Source organism: Piliocolobus tephrosceles, chromosome 19 (assembly GCF_002776525.5).
Source record: "Piliocolobus tephrosceles isolate RC106 chromosome 19, ASM277652v3, whole genome shotgun sequence".
NCBI lineage: Eukaryota > Metazoa > Chordata > Mammalia > Primates > Cercopithecidae > Piliocolobus > Piliocolobus tephrosceles.
In genome coordinates this window covers 33,334,956-33,353,953 of record NC_045452.1, presented here as the reverse complement: position 1 = coordinate 33,353,953, position 18,998 = coordinate 33,334,956, and the positions used below count along the sequence as shown (strand labels likewise).

The window sequence follows — 18,998 nt, the reverse complement described above, 5'->3', positions numbered from 1 at the left end:
GAGCTCACTCAAGTCACACTGGACCAAGGCTCAGCCTATTCTAAGATTCATTCATCTGAGTCACACTGGACCAGGGCTCAGCCTGTTGCAAGACGAGCTCACCCGAGTCGCACTGGACCAGGGCTCAGCCTGTTCCAAGACGAGCTCACCCGAGTCGCACTGGACCAGGGCTCAGCCTGTTCCAAGACGAGCTCACCCGAGTCGCACTGGACCAGGGCTCAGCCTGTTCCAAGACGAGCTCACCCGAGTCGCACTGGACCACGGCTCATCCTGTTCCAGGATGAGCTCACCTAAGTCACACTGGACTGGGCTCTGCCTGCTCTGGGATGATCTCACCTGAGCTCACTGAATCTGCAAGGACCGCATTTCCTAACAAGGTCACATCCAGAGGTCTGGGGTTGGGGTTGGGGTTGGGGTTGGGGTTTAGGGTTAAGAGTCAACATGTGAAACTGGCGGAATGCAGTTCACTCCGGAAAGCCCGAACCTTTGTTGTTCTTTGAGAAGACTCACTGTTTTCTTCATACTCCACTTCTCCGTCATCTGACCACACAGCCTCCAGCTCCAGGACAGGACATCAGTTATTTTCTCTTCCTCTCCTCCTCTTCCCATCCCACAAAAATGTATTCAAATGCCTGCAACAGACGCAGAAGAGGCCTGCCTGTTGCGCTAAGCCCCTGCGCCCTGAGTGTCAGTCCTCAGATCTCTGTGCTCCAGGTCAACATCGCAGGTTTCTCAGGTGGAGGGAGGCAGAGGCCCCTGTAGTTGTACAAGCTCTGCCCACAGGAGCTGCCCAGGGCCTCTGCAGGGAGAAGATGCTCCCCTCCTTGGTGCCAGCTCCTGTGCGTGCAGCCTTGGACCCTGCAGGGCAGGAACATCAGTCCCACTAGAAGGGACTTCCAGCTACCCACAGGCTCCACCCTACAGCTCCACCCAGCAACTGCCCCTCACCACTGGCCCTTCACCAATTATACCACACCAACATCCCACACAAATGTCCCCTCACCAACCCGTGTCCCCACACCAATGCCCCCTCACCGTCCCAACCCCAGTGTCCCCACACCAATGCCCCAATGTCCCCTCACCAGTACCCCCTCACCAATGCCCCCTCACCGTCCCACCACCAGTGTCCCCACACCAATGCCCCCAATGCCCCCTCACCAATGTCCCCTCACTGTGCCAACACCAATGTCCCCCCACCAATGTCCCCTCACCAGTGTCCCCTCACCATCCCAACACCAATATCCCCTCACAAATGTCCCCTCACCAGCCCAACACCAATATCGCCACAAATGTCCTCTCACCAATGTCCCCTCACAAATGTCCCCTCACCAGCCCAACACTACTGTCTCCTCACCAGTCTCCCCTCCCTGGCGCCCCCTGCCTGCCGGATGTGTAGGAATTTTTCATGCTGAGTGATGCTGACCCTGTGCCCACACGCACCTTGGGTGCTTTTTCTCCCTGTAGGATTCTTGTCGTTTGTCTTGGGTGGCAACATCTTTTTCCAGGAACAAGTGTGTTCTATTTTCAGAATGGGCAATCTCTCCAATAAGGCATTTGAGTTTTCTGCCTCACTCAAGGACATAGTAATCTTTTTTAACACCCTGCATTGCTGTCTAACAAATACATTCATACTTTGTCTATCACATGTAATAGTCCATCTGGAAGTAATTTGAGGGTATAGTGATTTTTTAAATTATTTTTTAACGAGTAACTTCTCTGGAGGCAGGAGGCTGGCCCGGCAGGGAGCTGAGGCAGGGAGGAAAAGTCCCCCAGGGAACTGCCAGTTGAAGGGTGGACGGGAACTGAGGACGGGGCCAGTACCGTGCTCTGTGGGACTGTCCGGACCCGCTGGGAGCTGCACCTGGGAAGCAAGGCTCTCCTTCCAGCATCGAAAGTCCTGCCGTCCCCAGGGTTTCTGTCCCATGCACAGCCAGGGCCCCTTTCCGTCAGATGAGGGGCCTCGCGGCCCAGGGACCTGCACTGAACCCCAAGTGCTCCAAATACCTGTGACCCTGCCCACTTGGGCAGCTGCACTAGGCTTCTGGAGACCCTGGTGCTGAGGTCTGTCTCCTCACACTGCGGCCCCATTCCCTCCAACCCGAGCTCCCGTGGCCCACTGACCATGTGTCCTGCTCCTGCCCCAAGACCCACAGCTCAGCTCTCAGCCCTGCCCCCAAAACCGCAAACACACAACACAGGTTTGGTGCTAAGACTTTACTGGAGATCACATGGGACTAAGGGGTCTCCTGTTCCTACCAGCACCTCCATTCCCGGGAGATGCCCCGCTGCCCACCCACCTGTCCTCCGGGCCCCACACGAACAAGCTGTGTCCCGACCCAGGTCACAGCTCTGCCCTCTGGGGATGGGCGAGGGAGGGGCCGCAGAGCCCCGAGAGGCCTCCGGCACCGTCACTCCTGCCGGGTCTCCAGGCAGTCCAGCACCAGCGCAGCCTGGGTCTTGGCTTCCTGCAGGAGACTGGAGATGCGATGGTGGATCTGACAGACACGCGGGGGGAAGAGGGCCCAGGAGTTCCAGTCTCAGCCTGGCTTGCTAGGCAGCAACCTCTGACCCCCGCTGCCCATGGACAGTCAGCAATCACCCTGAGGCTGTGAATCCAGGCCCCACATGGGATCCGGGCACCACACCTGCCTCCTGCTCACCTGGTCCTTAAATGCCTCGTCTGTGACGTCCCTCAGGTTGACAAGCACGTTGAAATATGCGCCAAACACGCCCATCTCCAGGGCTTTGGCTGCCACCTGCAGGGACCCCAGGGAGCCCCTCCATGGATTAAGGCTGAGCAAACTGCTCAGAGTGTCTCTGCCTGACGAGCTCCCCCTCACCACAAGGAGCCCAGCGCAGCCCCCGCTCTCACCCCACAGAGGGGAGCTGCCTCCGGGGCGACAAGCTCAGCACGGCTCCTGGTTTCTTCCACCACTGAGCTTACAAAATGAAACTTCCACCGCCTCTACTAAAAAATACAAAAAACGGCCCGGCGTGGTGGCTCAAACCTGTAATCCCACCACTTTGGGAGGCCAAGATGGGCGGATCACGACGTCAGGAAATCGAGACCATCCTGGCTAACACGGTGAAACCCCGTCTCTACTAAAAAATACAAAAAAACTAGCCGGGCGAGGTGGCGGCGCCTGTAGTCCCAGCTACTCAGGAGGCTGAGGCAGGAGAATGGCGTAAACCCGGGAGGCGGAGCTTGTAGTGAGCTGAGATCCGGCCACTGCACTCCAGCCTGGGCGACAGAGCGAGACTCCATCTCAAAAAAAAAAGGAAAAGAAAACGAAACTTCCTCTTATCCAAGCAGGGCTCAGCCCCGCAGGAGGCCCGGCGCAGCCGCGCTGGAGGCTGTCTGCCACTCTAGGAGCTGGGACCACAGTTCTAGAGGCAAAGTCATCCCCTGGAGGGCCCCTGGAGGCAGCTTCAGGCTGACTGCCCAGGGCCACTTCCCGGGAATTGAGAGGACACTTCTCTGGGACCAGACGCTGAAAACTGGTGTCTTTCCCATAAAGACCCCAAAAACCATGAGGTCTCAGGGCGGCTGCAGAAAGTGCCGAGCCCATGAGATAGATGTTCCTTGTCCGGGAGCCTCTGCCCGGCTGTGGCCCATCAGTGTGATGCGTCTACTTCCAGGAGCTACCTTGCGTGCTTTCCTGTGTTTTGTTTGTTGTTGTTGACACAGGGTCTTGCTCTGTCACCAAGGCTGGAGTGCAGCGGTGTGATCACAGCTCACTGCAGCCTCGACCTCCTGTGCTCAAGCAATTCTCCTGCCTCAGCCTCCCAAGTAACTGCGACCACAGGCACCACCGTGCGCGGCTCATACTTGTCTATTGTACACACATGCCCCACTATGTTGCCCAGGCTGGTCTCGACCTCCTCTACTCAAATGATCCTCCTGCCTCAGCCTCCCAAAGTGCTGGGACCACAGGCATGAGCCACTGTGCCTGGCCTGATGTAGGTGTTTTCTAGAACAAGAGGGTGGGGTGGTACAGGGACCTCTGGGGGAGGTGGAGCAGTGTATACGGTGGTCAGGATGGGCTCTGCAGACACATTTGGGTCTCTGCCTGTCTGTGGTGCGACCGTGGGCGAGATTTTAGAAGGCAGTGGATACCCCGGCCCTGCTGGAGAAGACAAAAGCCCCGGGAACTGCCCGTGAAGTGAGATCTTCCCACCTGGCTCAGCCAGCAAACCACCGTGCTCTCCAGTGACTGAACCCCAACAGCTGCTTCCTGCTCTGCAGCAGACCTGGGGTCCCCCAGGCCCCCCTACCTGGAGGTCTGACCGGCAGGCCAGGTTCCCACACTGGGCCAGTTCTTGCAGTGCCGGCCATAACGAGGCCACCGTCTCCGCCAGTGTCAGCGGCACAGAGACCGCCCGCCTCAGCCCCTCCTGCAGGGCTGCTGTGCGCCTGGGAGGAACAAGAGGAGAGCCTGGGCACAGGGGCACACACAGGCAGGCAGGAGTCACACTGCACCCCAACAAGGCTGAGCAGGCGCAGAAGCGGGCAACGGGAAGTCAATCCCAAACACCCAGCACGCCCAGGCCGACCACGCCCCGTCACAGCGCCCAGGTACCCAGCACGCCCAGGCCGACCACACCCCATCACAGCGCCCAGGTACCCAGCACGCCCAGGCCGACCATGCACCATCACAGCGCCCAGGTACCCAGGATCCTGGCTGCCAACTCCCCATACACAGAGGCCCCCGGCGCGGCTGGCCCTCCAGGCTCACCTGTCCTTTTCCTCAGGTGTGTTCTTCGGCAGCCTCACTGCTTCCTGCCAGAGAGAGACAGAACCACTGGGTGACGGACCGTTGGGGGAGCAGCATGCCCTCTGAGCTCCCATAACGGGCCGTAGCTAGGACCGTGTCCCAGGCAGGGACGAGTTCTCTAGGAACCAAGCTTCCGCTGGGTCAGTGGTTTACAGCCCTTGGCATCAGACCTAGTGAAGTGGGGTAGGGCGTGGTCAGGGGCACACAACAGATGGTAAGAGCCCAGGGATGTGAGGAGGGGCAGGTAGCTCCCTCAGGGCTCTTATTCTCAGATGAGGAGCCTGAGGGCCTAGGAGGTCCCCTGAGCGCTTAGAACCTATAGGGCAGGAGTGGCTCTGGGCCTGTGTCTCCAACACAAGCGGCTGCACCACCCTCAAGCCTGGGCATAAAAGCAAACCGCAAAGCCCCTCGCATTGCTGCCCCGGCCACAGGCACTGGCCTTCCCTAGGTGCTCACACGTGTGGCATCACCCAAAGGCACTCAGCTCCTCAGACCCACCCCATGTGGCCGAGCATGGCTGGGGCCACACATCAACCACCTAGGGTGAGACGGAGCACGGGGACCCACCAAGCCCTGCTCACATCCGCTGTGGCCAGAGCCCCAGCAGAGGGGCGGTCAGTGGGGAATGTGCTCCCTTCATCTTGGAAGATTCAGCCAAATCTCCACCAGAAAGTCATCATCAACAGCCCCTACCCTCGGCCACAGCTGGGAGAAAACGCTCCCTGGGCCCTGGCCAGAGCTGGATCCTATGACCTTTCCAACAGCGGGGATCGAGGAACAGAAATGCCCAGGGTCTCCCTGACTGGCTGGGGCGTTGTCCGGACCGGGTCTCCCTGACTGGCTGGGGCGTTGTCCGGACCAGGCCTCCTGGCTGCAGCCCTTCTCCCGGGCTGTCATCTGCACGAGGGTCTGCAGCAGGTGCAGGCGGAGCAGGGACAGCCATCCCCACGCTGTGACTCGTACTACGAACACCCTCTCTCAGCCAGACCTTGCGGTGTGCACGGTCTCCCTGGGCAGATCTCAGCCAAGGGTGTGCTTCACGTGGCAACATCTGTGTCCAGCCGAGGCCTGCCCCCCTGGTCAGTTTTGTTTTCCGTGATTTCTCATGAGGCTTTGTTGTGTTGGTGATGGGGAAACACAGCTTTCTATTCCATCTGGAAATTACTTATGTATTTGGTGCACGATAACGATATCCCCTTATGTTTTTCAAAAGTCTACCTTCGCATTGCTCACAAGCAGCATAAACCAATCTAGCACTCCCCCCACACGCTCGAGTGACCACTGATGCCTGGCGCAGTCTCACCGTCCCCACTCATGTTTCTCTAAACCACACGTCTCATACTTATGTTTCTTTCCTGCCTCTTGATTACATTTTTATTTATGTACTTTTTTTCTCTACTTGGTTTTTATTCAATTATTGATCTTATTTTAAATTTCTAAATTTGAAGTTATCCCTGCGTTTTGCATATATTTACTTTAGAGACAGAGTCTCATTCTGTTGCCCAGGCTAGAGTGCAGTGGTGCAATCACGGCTCACTGCAGCCCCAACTCCTGGCCTCAAGCCACCCCCCACCTAAGCCTCCAGAGTAGCTGGGACCACAGGCACCAGCTACCACGCCTGGATTTTTTGGGGGAGGTGGGGGGTAGATACAAACCCTCAAACCCTGCTGGGGCCGTGCACTTGCCGCGTGGAGGCGGTGCTGGAGGTCAAGGCCCAGACAGTGGCCAGGGGTGACCCCCTCAGGCCACTCCTGGTCCCCAGCCCCTCCCCCAGCCGGAGGCTGACCCGCTTCTCCCTGGGGCCCCAGCTGGGGGTTCGCTGTCGGAGGGCCCGGGGTGCCCTGCTGTGGCCGCCACTCACCAGGTAGGCGGCGAAGGCCTCGGCGTCGGCGTCCACCAGCGCGGTGAGCTTGGCCGCGGCCTCGCGGAAGGGCGGGATCAGGCGCCGCATCGTCGCGTCCAGGGGCTGGAACTGGCGCCGCCCGTAGCTCATGAGGCCCACCATGGAGCCCAGCGCCGCGCCCTGCGAGGGGGGTGGACGTGCGGGTCGCGGGGACCCCAGACAGCCCGGGACCGCCCCAGGAACAGCGAGGGGCCCAGGTGCTCCCGGCGGGGTCCTGCCCCTGGGGGTCCCGCCCGTTTGGCCCCCGCGTCTCCACCCGGGGCTGCCCCACCGCACCCTCCCGCTCCTCCCCTCCCCGAGCTCACCATGGCTGCAGCCGCCGCCGCCACCGAGCCGCCCCCCGGGGCCGCCGAGCGGGCACCCACCTCCCCCACGAAGGCGCGCAGGGACTTGCCGCCCAGGCCTCGCTCAGGCCCGCGCTCTGGGACCAGGTACCTGCAGGGTGGGCGCGGCTCAGCGCGTCCGACCGACCGGGGTTGGTGGGGGGCGCACAGTCCGCCCCAGGCGGCCCCAGGCCCCACGCCCACCCGCACCCACGGGGAGGCGACCACTCGGGAGAGAACCAGCGGGGACCCGGCCGGGGTCTCTGGGCCCCCCTCACCCCCCACACCCCGACTTGGCGCAGGCCGAGCAGGCGCCAAAAGGGAGGCGCTGGGGGGATGAGCCGGGTCTCCAGGCAGGGACCCCAGCGCCCCGCAAGGCCAGGGAGGCAGAGCCCGGGACGGGTGAGAGGAGGTCGGGAGGGCAGAGGCTCACTCGATGATCCGCTCCTTAGGGTTGAAGGGACACAGGGAGTCCAGGCCCAGCCGACTCACCACCTGGAAAAGCGGCTTGGAGTGGAAACGGCCTCGGCGCGTCTCCACCACCAGGAAAGCCTCGGAACCCGCGGGTCCCACCCGCGCGGCAGCCGCCCCCTGCCCCCGCACATGGGCGCTTTTGCGGGGAGCAGGGCAGGGGCGTGGCTGGCACCCCCCACCCCCCACCTCTGCTCCACCAGGAGCCCGGTGGGCCCCGCCCCAGCACGCACTCGGTACAGGATTCTGCAAACAGTCACCCTGAGTTGCCCTTGAGGAAACCGAGGCCCAGAGAAAGGAGTTGCCCGCCGGAGACCCCACAGCAAACTGCTGCTCATCCCTCCCCCCCCCCCCCACCACCCCTCCCCCCCCACCACTCGCCCCACTCCACACCACTCGACCCCTCCCCCACCGCCCCGCACCACTTGCCCATGGCTGACAGGGGCGGGCAAGATTTTAATTCACCAAGTCTTCACATCTAACAAGTCCTTCAAAGCTGAGGAACAGCCCTAAGTCACCCACACATAAACTTGTATGCCAGAAAAATGAATTTTACCTAAATCCAAAATAAAGTTGTGACAGTCCCATTTAAGATTAGAATTCACTCTGCAAAACCCATTCACAACACGTTGGCTATGCGACCCCCACCCCACAGAGAGGAACAGCAGCCGGGTGGGGCGGAGAGCACCTCCCGGTGGCCACAGAACCAGCAAGCTGCAAGGCAAAGCCTCCTTGGGCAGAAAACCCCAGGAAGATGCGGGGGTTTTAAAGGCCTGGCTCAGGTAGCAGACAGGACATCATTGGAGACCAGACATGACCAGAAAGGTGAGTCTGGAACAGCCTGCCAGCCTGGAGCTGGGTCCGCCCTGGGGGCAACTGCCCCGCTCTGGCAGCCCCTCATGAGTGGGGGAGGTCTCGGGCCTTCAGAGTGGGGTCGGACTGGAGACCCCTGGAAAGTGACATCCCCAAGGATGAATTAGAAACAGCCACCCGCCAAAGGAAACAGTTGACGTACTTCCCAGTTCCTGCGTTCCCTTTGGGTGAAGCAGGGAAAAAAAAAATCTCCTGTGAATTCCTAACCACAACCACAAGCCACCCTGACAGGGCTACAGGCCTCACCTGACACCAAATTCACGCTTGTGCGGTTCCAGAGCTCCAAGCCAATAACTCAGCTTTGAGGCAGTGTCCACAATCACCAGCACAAAGCCTCCTTGGAGGAGAAAACTTTGAACCCAGGTGACCAAGAACTACCACAGATACAATTCCGAAGAGCATGCACTCGCAATCAAAAAATCACACAGCACAAAGCAAAGCAACCTCACCACCAGGAGGCAGCACGCAGCCACCGGCACAGCCAGACCTGTGCAGGTCACAGGCATGGGGTCCTTCGGGTAAAGAAGACAAAACCCGGCTGGTCACGGTGGCTCACGCCTGTAATCCCAGCTCTTTGGAAGGTCAAGGTGGGTGATCACGAGGTCAGGAGTTCAAGACCACCCTGGCCAAGATGGTGAAACCCCATCTCTACTAAAAGAAAATATAAAAATTAGCCGGGCGCAGTGGCTTACGCCTGTAATCCCATGCTGGAAAGCAGAGGGCCTCACACATAAGAAGACAAGGAAATGTGGAGAAGCGACAGCTGCTGCTTAGAGAGACAGGAAGACGTTAGAACACTGTCACTGGCTCCTGAAACACTAGAATTGCAGTAGGTAACAGGTATTTCTCTACCTACTAAATACTTTAAACACCTCCCAGTACTCCCCACAATGTACTAATTGCAAAACGGAGAAACAGTAACATTGCAGTGAAGGGCCCAGGAGGAAGGGGCTGCCTTGGCCAAGTGACTGGACCACGTGGGCACCTTGAGAAAATGTGCATGGTGGGGAGGAAACAACACCATCTATGCTTTTCCTGCCAAAAATGAGTAACTGGCTTGGCGTGGTGGTGCACACCTGTCGTCCCAACACTTTTGGGAGGCTGACATGAGTGGATTGCTCGAGTCCAGGAGTTTGAGACCAGCCTGGGCAATAGAGCAAAACCCCATTTGAATGACATTAGCCAGGTCTACCTAGCAGTGCTGCCTGTAATCCCAGCACTTTGGGAGGCTGAGGTGGGAAGATCGCCCGAGCCCTGGAGTTTGGGGCTGCAGTGGGCTGTGATTGTGCCACTGTACTCCAACTGGGTGACAGAGAAAGACCCTGTCTCAAACTAATAAATTAAATTAAAATAAAAATGCACAACTACCTCTGGCCACAAGCAACATCAGACTAGTCCCCACGGAGGTGCTTTTAGAAAGTCTGTCCTTTTGCAATATGTCAAGGTCAGCGAAGGGCAAGGAAGACAGGAACACTTTGGGATGAAAGGAGAAAAGGTGGGCTCAGTGCCCTGTGTTACGTGAGCTGGATCATGGATTGGAGGAGAAATTGCTATGATGGCAATCACTGGGACACTGAAGCAATTTGGTTATGGCCTGAGGTATAATTGTTAGGTACTAGGATTGTATCAGTGCTGAATTTCCCGATTTTGATAATTACACTGTGGTTATGTAAGAGAATGTCCCTGTTCTTAAGAAACACAACCTGACCAGGTGCGGTGGCTCAAGCCTGTAATCCCAGCACTTTGGGAGGCCGAGGCGGGCGGATCACAAGGTCAGGAGATCGAGACCATCCTGGCTAACATGGTGAAACCCCGTCTCTACTAAAAGAATACAAAAAACTAGCCGGACGAGGTGGCGGGCGCCTGTAGTCCCAGCTACTTCGGAGGCTGAGGCAGGAGAATGGCGTAAACCCGGGAGGCGGAGCTTGCAGTGAGCTGAGATGCAGCCACTGCACTCCAGCCTGGGCGACAGAGCGAGACTCCGTCTCAAAAAAAAAAAAAAAAAAAAGAAACACAACCTTAATAAATTAGGGGTAAAAGAGCAGAATGTCTTCAACCCAACTTTTAAACAGTCCAGAAGAAAATATTGTACACAAATGGGGCAAAATGCAAGCACTTGGAAAATATGGGCGGAAGGCAGGAGTGGAGGGCCACCCCTATCTTCTCTGTAAAAAATTATACAAAATTTAAAGCCACAAAAAAAATTGTTAACAGCCAGGAATACAACAGACTAGGCCACAAATGTACCAATGATTGAGAGGCTGGGTTTGGAAACCACTGTGAATCCAGAGAAAAGGAGTGACAGAGGCAGAGAAGACATCACAGCTGCTGCAGCATCACTGTGTCCCTATAGCTAGACAACTAAATCACTGGGTCAGTGATCTAATAGAAAAAAATATGCCTGAGACTAAACAAGGACGGAATCCACAAGTCACAAGAGCTAAATCAGTAAAAATACAAATGTTAAAAACCCAACACCAAAACACAAAACCTCTCCAAAAAATCCAGTCAAGTGCATTGTGCTTACTTCGAAAAACACACCTAAAACAAAGTGACCTCTACTGAAAGGACAGACTAAGGTGGAGAGCGGCTCTGCAGAGACTGCCACACCCCAGCAGGACCTGGGGCCCCACCGGAACCCAGACTCCAGGAGCCTTGAAGTCCAGGTGTCCACAAGACCAAAGGAATCACTTTCTGAAGGAGCCGCGCCATGGACGGGGATCTAAGTCCCACAGCTGAAGGCACACACACCTGTAAGCCGCCAGTTCCAGGGCTGCAGGGAGCCCCTGTGGAGGTGTTGAGAGGAGGTGCAGGCCCCTCCACGGGAGCACAGCTGGCCCAGGAGGCAAGACCCAGCAGAAAGGGGGCTGTCCTCTCCATGGAATTTGCACAAGTGAGTATACCATAGGTCACAAAAAAACCTCAATAAGGTTTCCAAAATGAAAAGTGAATCTCACCTTCTGAACACAAGTCAATAAAATGAGGAGGGGGAGGGAAGCTGCACCCCAGGGGTGTGAGCTGCACCGCCTCCCCGCCCTCCCCGCATGCCCCGTCCCACCCTTCCTCGGCAGCCCGGCCCACCAGCCTGATCCGCTGCTCCTCCTCCAGGATGAAGAGATTCTCCTTCTCGCAGTAGAAGGCAGCCGCATCCAGCAGAGCCTTCAGGGGCACCAGGCCCACCAGCTGTGAGCCCACCACCGGGAGGCTCAGCTCCTGCCGAGGCACAGGTAGCATCACCACCTGGGGGCTGGCTGGAGAACGGCCCTGGCTGGAGGATGTGGGGCCCTTGCCCTGCCCATGGGACGGATCTGCACACCCCGTCACAGCAGCAGTGGCTGCTCCCGGGCTCACCTGTGCTTCTCGGCAGGTCTCCTCGTAGACCGTGTGCAGCGCCGTGACCTCAAAGTCCAGGAGATTGGTGGACACCTGAGCCAGGTTCTTCTCATCCAGGTACCAGCCGATGCCCTGAACCTTCTTCAGACGTCCTGGCTGCAAAGAAAAGCATTCCCCAGGCTGGGCTAGAAAGTTCATCCTGCCTGGCCCTGCCAGCCTCTCCTGGCGCTGGCGTCCCCCAGCTGGACAGGGAGGAGCCTGTGCCTGGGTGGGTGCTGTGGTTCTCCTCCATCCCCCACTGAGCTGACCGGGGAGGGCCTGAGAGACTTTGCTTGCCACAGGGAAACAGAGGCCCCCAAGGGTCAGACACCGGACCCCCCACCCCGACAGGCCCCCGCTCAGCCCAGGCCCTGCCTCCCAGCCACGCTGCGTCCTAGATGTTGGGGGAAGGCTGAGGGCTGGGGCCCCAGGCACCCCCATGCCATTCTCCCATCCCATCTGCTCCCCCATCCCCTCAGCCCTGCACTGCTCAGGGTGACTGAGTCCACATGGGGGTCCTCTGACCTCTGCCCTTGGCTGGGGCCTAAAGCAGGAATTGGAGGCCCCTGTGCTTTTGTGCTGAGTCTGCAGGTCGGGAAGCTGGGCCCCAGCACCTCTGCTGCCTGTGGGACTGGGGTCTCTGAGTGAGGAACAGATGGACAGAGAGTCCCTCCACCTCTTTCTCCAGGTATCTATACCATCGGTGCAGGGGTGACGCTCAGACTGGGTGACCACTGCTATGTAGACTTGAAGGGAAAGGCCCGGGGGCACCTGAAGGTTTGTAGGGGTGTCGGGGCTCCCAAGGCATCTGGAGGGATGTGGGGGGCACCTGGGACTCCGGAAGTCGCTGTTTCCCAGCAGTATGGAAATAGTGCCATGTTAACGACGGGAAGCCCTGCCTTCTTCCATGGAAAGCCCCACGAGGCCAGAGCTCCCCAGCTTTACTCCAGCCCCGACCTGCACTGTCCCCACATGCTGTGGACGTGGAGGCTGGGCCGGTCTGCAGGTGGGAGACCAAACCCTGCCTGGCTGGTGCCCCGTCCACCACCGACCGCCCCACCTGAGGCTCTCGGCCTCTGACCCTTTCCCGAGGGACTGGGTGGGGCTCCATGGGGTTGGTGAGGGGTCACCTGGTCCTTGCCGCGGCCCTGCTCCCGCAGGTTGAGCGCGATGCGGTGGGCTTGCTCCTTCGTGCTGAGTAGGTTGATGTTGAAAGCGATGAGGAACTTCCTCGCCCCCGTGGCCGTGGCCCCCCAGCTGGGGACAAAGGAGCTGGGGCCAAAGTCGGGCGCCCACTCGGCCTGCTGGAGCTGTGGGCAAGCGTACCCTGGGGTGAGACATCCCCTGCGGGAGGGAGCAGCCCCGCTAGGGTCCCGGGAAGGAGGGGCCCAGCCCAGCCGCCCCCGCCAAGACAAAGGGGCAGGTCCAGACCACCCAGGGTGGGGGCACCTTCTCAGGGAGGGCCTCGTACTCCCCGGCCCGGATGGCCGGCAGCGTCCGGCGACTGTCCGTCCTGGCAGCCTCACCATACAGGTACACTGCAGGAGAGCCCAGCGGTCAGGCCTTGACCAGCAGGGGGTCCAGGACTCAGTTCCTGGAGGACCCAGGTGGAGGGGCTCCCTCAAGCCTAAACCTGGAAATGGGCCCCCACTGCACCCTCTCCCAGGGAGTGCCCGTTCTCTGCTTCAGCTGGATGATTTCAGTTTTGAGGGAGATGCCTTGATTTCAGTATTGAGGGAAGCTGCGTTGATTTCGTTGATTTCAGTATTGAGGGAAGCTGCCTTGACTTCCTTATTGAGGGAAGCTACGTTGATTTCGTTATTGAGGGAAGCTGCTTGAGGGAAGCTGCCTTGATTTCGTTGATTTCAGTATTGAGGGAAGCTGCCTTGATTTTGTTGATTTCGTTATTGAGGGAAGCTGCCTTGATTTCGTTGATTTCCTTATTGAGGGAAGCTGCGTTGATTTCGTTATTGAGGGAAGCTGCCTTGATTTCGTTGATTTCAGTATCGAGGGAAGCTGCCTTGATTTCGTTGATTTTGTTATTGAGGGAAGCTGTGTTGATTTCGTTGATTTCAGTGTTGAGGGAAGCTGCGCTGATTTCGTTGATTTCAGCATTGAGAGAAGCTGCCTTGATTTCGTTGATTTCCTTATTGAGGGAAGCTGCATTGATTTCGTTGATTTCGTTATTGAGGGAGGCTGCATTGATTTCCTTGATTTCCGTATTGAGGGAGCTGGGCTCCTGCCTGTTGGCTTTTTGTAACACTCTGCCCTTGCAGGAGCAGCCAAGGGCAGGGAACTACAGGATACAGAAGGAGCCAGTAACCCGCACCAATGAGACAGGAGTGGAGCAAGGAGGGTGGGGCACACTCACCTGGCACGTCCAGCTCCTCTGCCAGCCGCTGGCCAAAGGCCTGGGCACAGAGCACACACTCGTCCATGCTGACGCCCCTCACGGGAATGAAGGGGCAGACGTCCAGGGCCCCCATGCGGGGGTGCTGCCCTGCAGAGAGATGGCGAGGCTGGGCAGGAGGCCGGGCGTGGGAGTGGGTGGGAGCTCCACGGGGTTCTCGGACCCTCTGTCCTCTCCGGCCTGGGCAGCCCCCCAGTCCACACACCCAGCGAGCTGCTCACACTGAACGCAGGGAGGAGGCCGGCCCTGGGTGCTCCCAGCCCCGCCCCAGCAGCAGCACCAGTCCCTCCCGGGACAACGGATGTCCCTGCACCGTCCTCCCAGGCAGTGTGGGAGAGGCCGCTCAGCCCAGGACCAGCAGCATCCTGAGTGGGTGATCTGGCATCTCTGAGATAAACCTCTCCCTCTCCTAACACACATAAATAACTTTCCAAGGCCTGCAAAGCTCAGCTCTCAGGAAGCCCTGACCAGGCCAAGAGTGGGCGCTCAAGGCTGCGTTCTGGCCACCCCAACCCCCTCCCCTGAAGCCCAGAATCCACACTGCATTTCCAGAACATTCTTCTCACTAGCTGAGTCCCTCACTGTGGCTACACCAAGCCGTAGGTCAGCGCCCACCCCAGGGAATGCCAGCCTCCCCCGCTGATGCTGCCACCGCCCAGGGCTGGTCACTTTGCGATAAGCTTCTCATCCATACCCCCCTTGGGATCACTGTGAATCCCTGGCCTCTCATGAGTGGCCCACGGCCCAGCCCCTGGCCAGCACCCATGTGTCCACACACCTTTGGCCCTGCCCGCCCACCGAGGTGTTTGGCTTGTGGGCTGTTGACACATCAGCTTCCACGCAGCCCTTCCCGGACCAGTGCCTGCTCCAAGACCGGCTCTCAGCCCCCTTGACGTGTGGGCAGGTTCCCAGCATGGCCCCCTCCCCCCTCCCAGCCATGGAGGTGGCCTGGTGCTGCAGGAGCGTGGCGACCTGGGGGTCCCCCAGAGCACAGCCATGCAGGCAGGCTGGGGACCGTGACCCCCACACTCCAGGGTCCTCCTAGGAGAGCCAGAGTCAACCCCACTGGATCCCACGTTCCAAGCCTGGGCCCCGGGTCTACCCCCTCTCCCAGGACACCAGGACAGGCCTCAGCCCCAACAGTCCAACACACAGTGGCCGCAGGAGAGCCTGGAGCCCTCACCTTGGTGCCTACTCATGTCGATGAGCTGGGAGGCTGCCCGGGCGGCGTTGAGGGCCCCCTCCACCACGCAGTCCGGCGGCCCCACGAAGGTGTACACGGTGCGGTTGGTGGAGGGGCCTGCGTCCACATCCAGCAGCACGCAGCCGGGGGTCTGTGTAATGGCTCCAGAGATGGCCTCGATCACCTGGGACACAGGCCCAGCCCCCACACCTCAGTCTCCCCGTTTGAAAGAAGGAAAAGGAGCTTGGAGGTGGCTGTGCCCAGACACCCACATGGGGGCCTTTGGGGGCTCGCTGACAAGCTGAGCTGCCACTAAAAGTGCCTGCACACAGTGGCCGCCCAGAAACCCTCACAGAGGCCACAGTCGCTCAGGCCCAAGCATGATCCCCATGAGGGGCTGCACGTAGTGCCTCCCGTAGAGACTCACAGGCTCTGTCCCAACACACAGATGCCAGAGGCGTGACCGGGGAACCAAGAAGGTGACCACAGGTCACAGAGGGGCCAGGACCCACAACTCCCGAGCAGGGGAGGAGCCTGGAACCTTCTGGGTGACAGGATGGCTGGGAGCAGGGGCTCAGCCCCAAATCTTGCCCTGTCCCAGGGCCTTGGTGCTGGCTAGAATCCTGGCATGACGAGGCCTCCCTGCACCCCTGCAGGTGACCCCTGTGGCCCAGTGTTGCCCTCTGGGGGGCCTTCCAGGTGGCCCCTGGGGCCTGCGCTTGTTCCTAGAGAGCCTGGACCTCAGGGCTGTGGAGGGCGAGAGGCCGGACCTGGGGGCCTGCTGCCCCCTCTGTGCCTACTTCATTTTGGGTCCAGAGGGGTTGGTGGCTGCAGGGTGGGGGCTCAGCAAGTTAACTCCAGTGGAGATGGAGTGGCGGTGGTGGGGGCCACGCTGGGCAACCCCGTGTGACCTCACGCCGCCCTTTCGGTCGGTGGCAGGAGCCCCGTTCCCAGGGTGGAGCACCAAGGCCCTCTGAGGCCCAGAGATTGGCTCAACCCCCCACCAGAAGCACCCAAAAGGCCCCTGGAGCCACAGTCAGGCCTCAGCCCCCACAAGCACCAGTCATGTTCCACCCACCCCTGGTCAGGCACTCGCGCGGCGCCCCCAGTCACCGGATGTCCTTGGGGCCCACGGGCAGCGGCTTCGCCCATCCTGGGAAGATGAGCCCACACCCAGCCCGCCGCCTCCTCCACAGCCTGGGCCTCAGCCACCGAAGCTGCCCCATGAGCCCTGGATGCTCGACCAGCTCCTCAGGGCCTCACCTCCTGGTTCTTCCCCTCCGAAAAGTTGGGGACGCATTCCACCAGCTGGGACATGGCCAGCACCTTGATCCTGAGGCTCCCGTCTGGGCAGACGGAAGGACGGGGCCTTTATTTGCTCACCGGCAGCACCTCCCCACCGGCTTCTCATTAACCAGCAAGTCACAAAGGGCGCTGGGGCCACCGTCCCTGTGCAGGCGCGGAGTGGGCGCTGCAGAGCCACCCCGGGTGCTGTGGACCTGCAGGGGACGGCTCCACGCAGCCAGAGTGTGGGCTCCCCGGAAAGAAGTGCATGCTGGGGCGAAGGGGCGTGTGCTGAGGACCCCCAGGAGCATCAGGCCAGCCTGGCTGGAATCCGGTCGTGACGAGGCCTCCCTGCGCCCCTGCGGGTGACCCCAGAGACCCTCTGCTGGCCCGCGCTTGTTCCTGGAGGAGCCTGGACCCCAGGGCTGTGGAGGGCGAGAGGCCGGTGTGAGGCCCTGGCTTGCAGCACCCCGCGTGTGAGAGTGGACACACACGAGAGGGGGCATGTGTGATGTGGGGGAAGGCAGGTGAGAGAGGCCACAGCTCTCCCCAGCTGCTGCTTCCCTGACTGGAGGCTCCCCACGAAATCAGCAGCACCAGGGCCACGCTTACAAGGGACAACTCCTGTCTCCGCGTTCAGCCACCGCCCACTTGCAGTGCTTTTAGTTTCTCTTTTTTTTTTTTTTTCCTGAGACAAAGTCTCACTCTCACCCAGGCTGGATGTACAGTGGCACAATCATGGCTTCCTGCAGCCTTGACCCCCGGGGCCAAGAGATCCTTTCACCTCAGCCTCTGAGCAGCTGGGGCCACAGGCACACGCCACTACACCAGCTAATTTTTCAATTTTTGGTAGACATGGTGATATGGCTTGGCTGTGTCCCCACCCAAATCTCATCTCGAATTGTAGCTCCCACAATCCCCACGTCATGGGAGGAACCCGGTGGGAGGTCACTAAGTCACGGGGACGACTGTTCTCGGTGCTGTTCTTGTGATAGTGAAGAGTCTCACGAGATCTGACGGTTTTATAAAGGGCAGTTCCCTGCCCACGCCCTCTTGTAAGACACGACTTCGCTCCTTTTTCACCTTCCACCACGATTGTGAGGCCTCCCCAGCCACGCGGAACTGTTGAGTCCATTGAACCTCTTTTTCTTTAAAAAGTACCCAGTCTTGGGTATGTCTTTATTAGCAGCATGAAAACAGATGAATACACATGAGGTCTCACCATGTTGCCCAGGCTGGTCTCAAACTCCTGGGCTCAAGTGATCCTCCTGCCTTGGCCTCCCAAAGTGCTGGAATTACAGGTGTGAGCCACTGAGCCCAGCCCCACTTGAAGTTCTTAATGGAACCTCAGCCATGTGGGCCTTAGGGACCCCACCTCCGTGGCTACTCAAGAAGCCTGGGATGAGAGAGGAGCCAGGTAAGCCCAGAAACCTTCAGAGGCTGGGAGCACACAGAGTTCCCCGGCCAGGGCTCCATGTCTGGAAGCTGGGAGGGGAGGATGGGGTCACGGCTCTGTGGAGGCCGGGAGGGGAGGATGGGGTCAGGGCTCTGTGGAGGCCGGGAGGGGAGGATGGGGTCAGGGCTCTGTGGAGGCCGGGAGGGGAGGATGGGGTCTGTTGAGGGCTGCACTGCATCCCCTTGAGAAACCATCTGTTGAAGGCCTGGCCCCCAGCACAGCAGACTGGATTGGATGTGGAGATGGACAGGGTGGTGAGAAGAGGGAGAGGCACCAGGGATGCACTCAGAGAAAGGGCCAGGAGGACAAAGCAGAGAAGCCTCAGACACACAGAATCTGCGGACGCTTTGATCTTGTACTCTGGGCCTTCAGGACTGCGACAGAATAAATTTCTGTGGTTTAAGCTGCTGGGTCTGCGGTACTTTGTGACGGCAGCGGCACACACCCACAGGTGCGGGGCATTGGAACATGCTGGCTGCGAGGGTTGCCCACACTGGGCTGACACCTTCATTCTCACACCACAGCAGAGTGACCGGAACCATCCACTCGTGACCCAGGAAGGTGCCAAGGCCAAGACCTGGCCCTGTCCTCCAGCCCAGCAAATCGCCTGTCAGGAGAGAGGGTTGGGGCGGGAGGCCCTGGCAGGAGCTGCACACGTTTCCTACCCAACTGCTGCGGGGCCAGGGCTTGGCTACAGCTGAGAACACGAAGGAAATGGGGCCAATCGTGATGCAGGCGCTGGTTCTTGGGGGCAGCACTGAGACATTAGAAATGCTGGCAGGTGCTGTAAATAGGTCCTGAATTGGGGACCCTAAGAGACCCCACTTACAGGAGAAAGAATCTCAGCCATGCCCACACCAGGGTTTCCACCATCGCTCCCCAGTGACAGGCCCAGGGCTCCTGATTCCAGAGCCAGGCAGACCATACACTTTTCTAACCCAGAGTATG

General features: G+C 59.3%; 1 protein-coding gene across 3 annotated transcripts; it reads right to left on the bottom strand.

The window, feature by feature from the left end:
• Positions 1-1,681: 1,681 nt before the first annotated feature.
• FTCD (formimidoyltransferase cyclodeaminase) lies at positions 1,682-16,674 on the bottom strand. 3 transcript variants are annotated; one of them, XM_026447424.2, is made up of 15 exons: positions 16,574-16,674; positions 15,311-15,494; positions 14,089-14,217; positions 13,167-13,255; positions 12,848-13,027; positions 11,697-11,834; positions 11,427-11,558; positions 7,435-7,496; positions 6,984-7,113; positions 6,637-6,798; positions 4,737-4,780; positions 4,276-4,414; positions 2,661-2,756; positions 2,407-2,495; positions 1,682-1,915 (listed from the first exon to the last, which is right to left on the bottom strand). In XM_026447424.2, exons 1-14 carry the CDS (start codon positions 16,625-16,627, stop codon positions 2,409-2,411), a joined length of 1,626 nt encoding a protein of 541 aa, XP_026303209.1. In that variant the 5' UTR covers positions 16,628-16,674; the 3' UTR covers positions 1,682-1,915; positions 2,407-2,408. The 3 variants fall into 3 exon arrangements, with proteins under 3 accessions (XP_026303209.1, XP_026303208.1, XP_026303210.1); XM_026447423.2 differs by having other exon boundaries at positions 2,337-2,475; XM_026447425.1 differs by lacking the exons at positions 1,682-1,915; positions 4,737-4,780 and having other exon boundaries at positions 2,203-2,495; positions 16,574-16,665.
• Between the last annotated feature and the right edge of the window lie 2,324 nt (positions 16,675-18,998).

Bases quoted from the DNA above. Each gene is read 5' to 3' on its own strand.
- FTCD (XM_026447423.2), bottom strand. From the start codon at position 16,627: ATGTCCCAGCTGGTGGAATGCGTCCCCAACTTTTCGGAGGGGAAGAAC. The intron at 13,256-14,088 runs GTGAGTGTGCCC...GCTCTCCTGCAG, and splicing joins AGAGGAGCTGGACGTGCCAG to TGTACCTGTATGGTGAGGCT. The intron at 11,835-12,847 runs GTGACCCCTCAC...TTTTCTTTGCAG, and splicing joins AGGGCCGCGGCAAGGACCAG to CCAGGACGTCTGAAGAAGGT.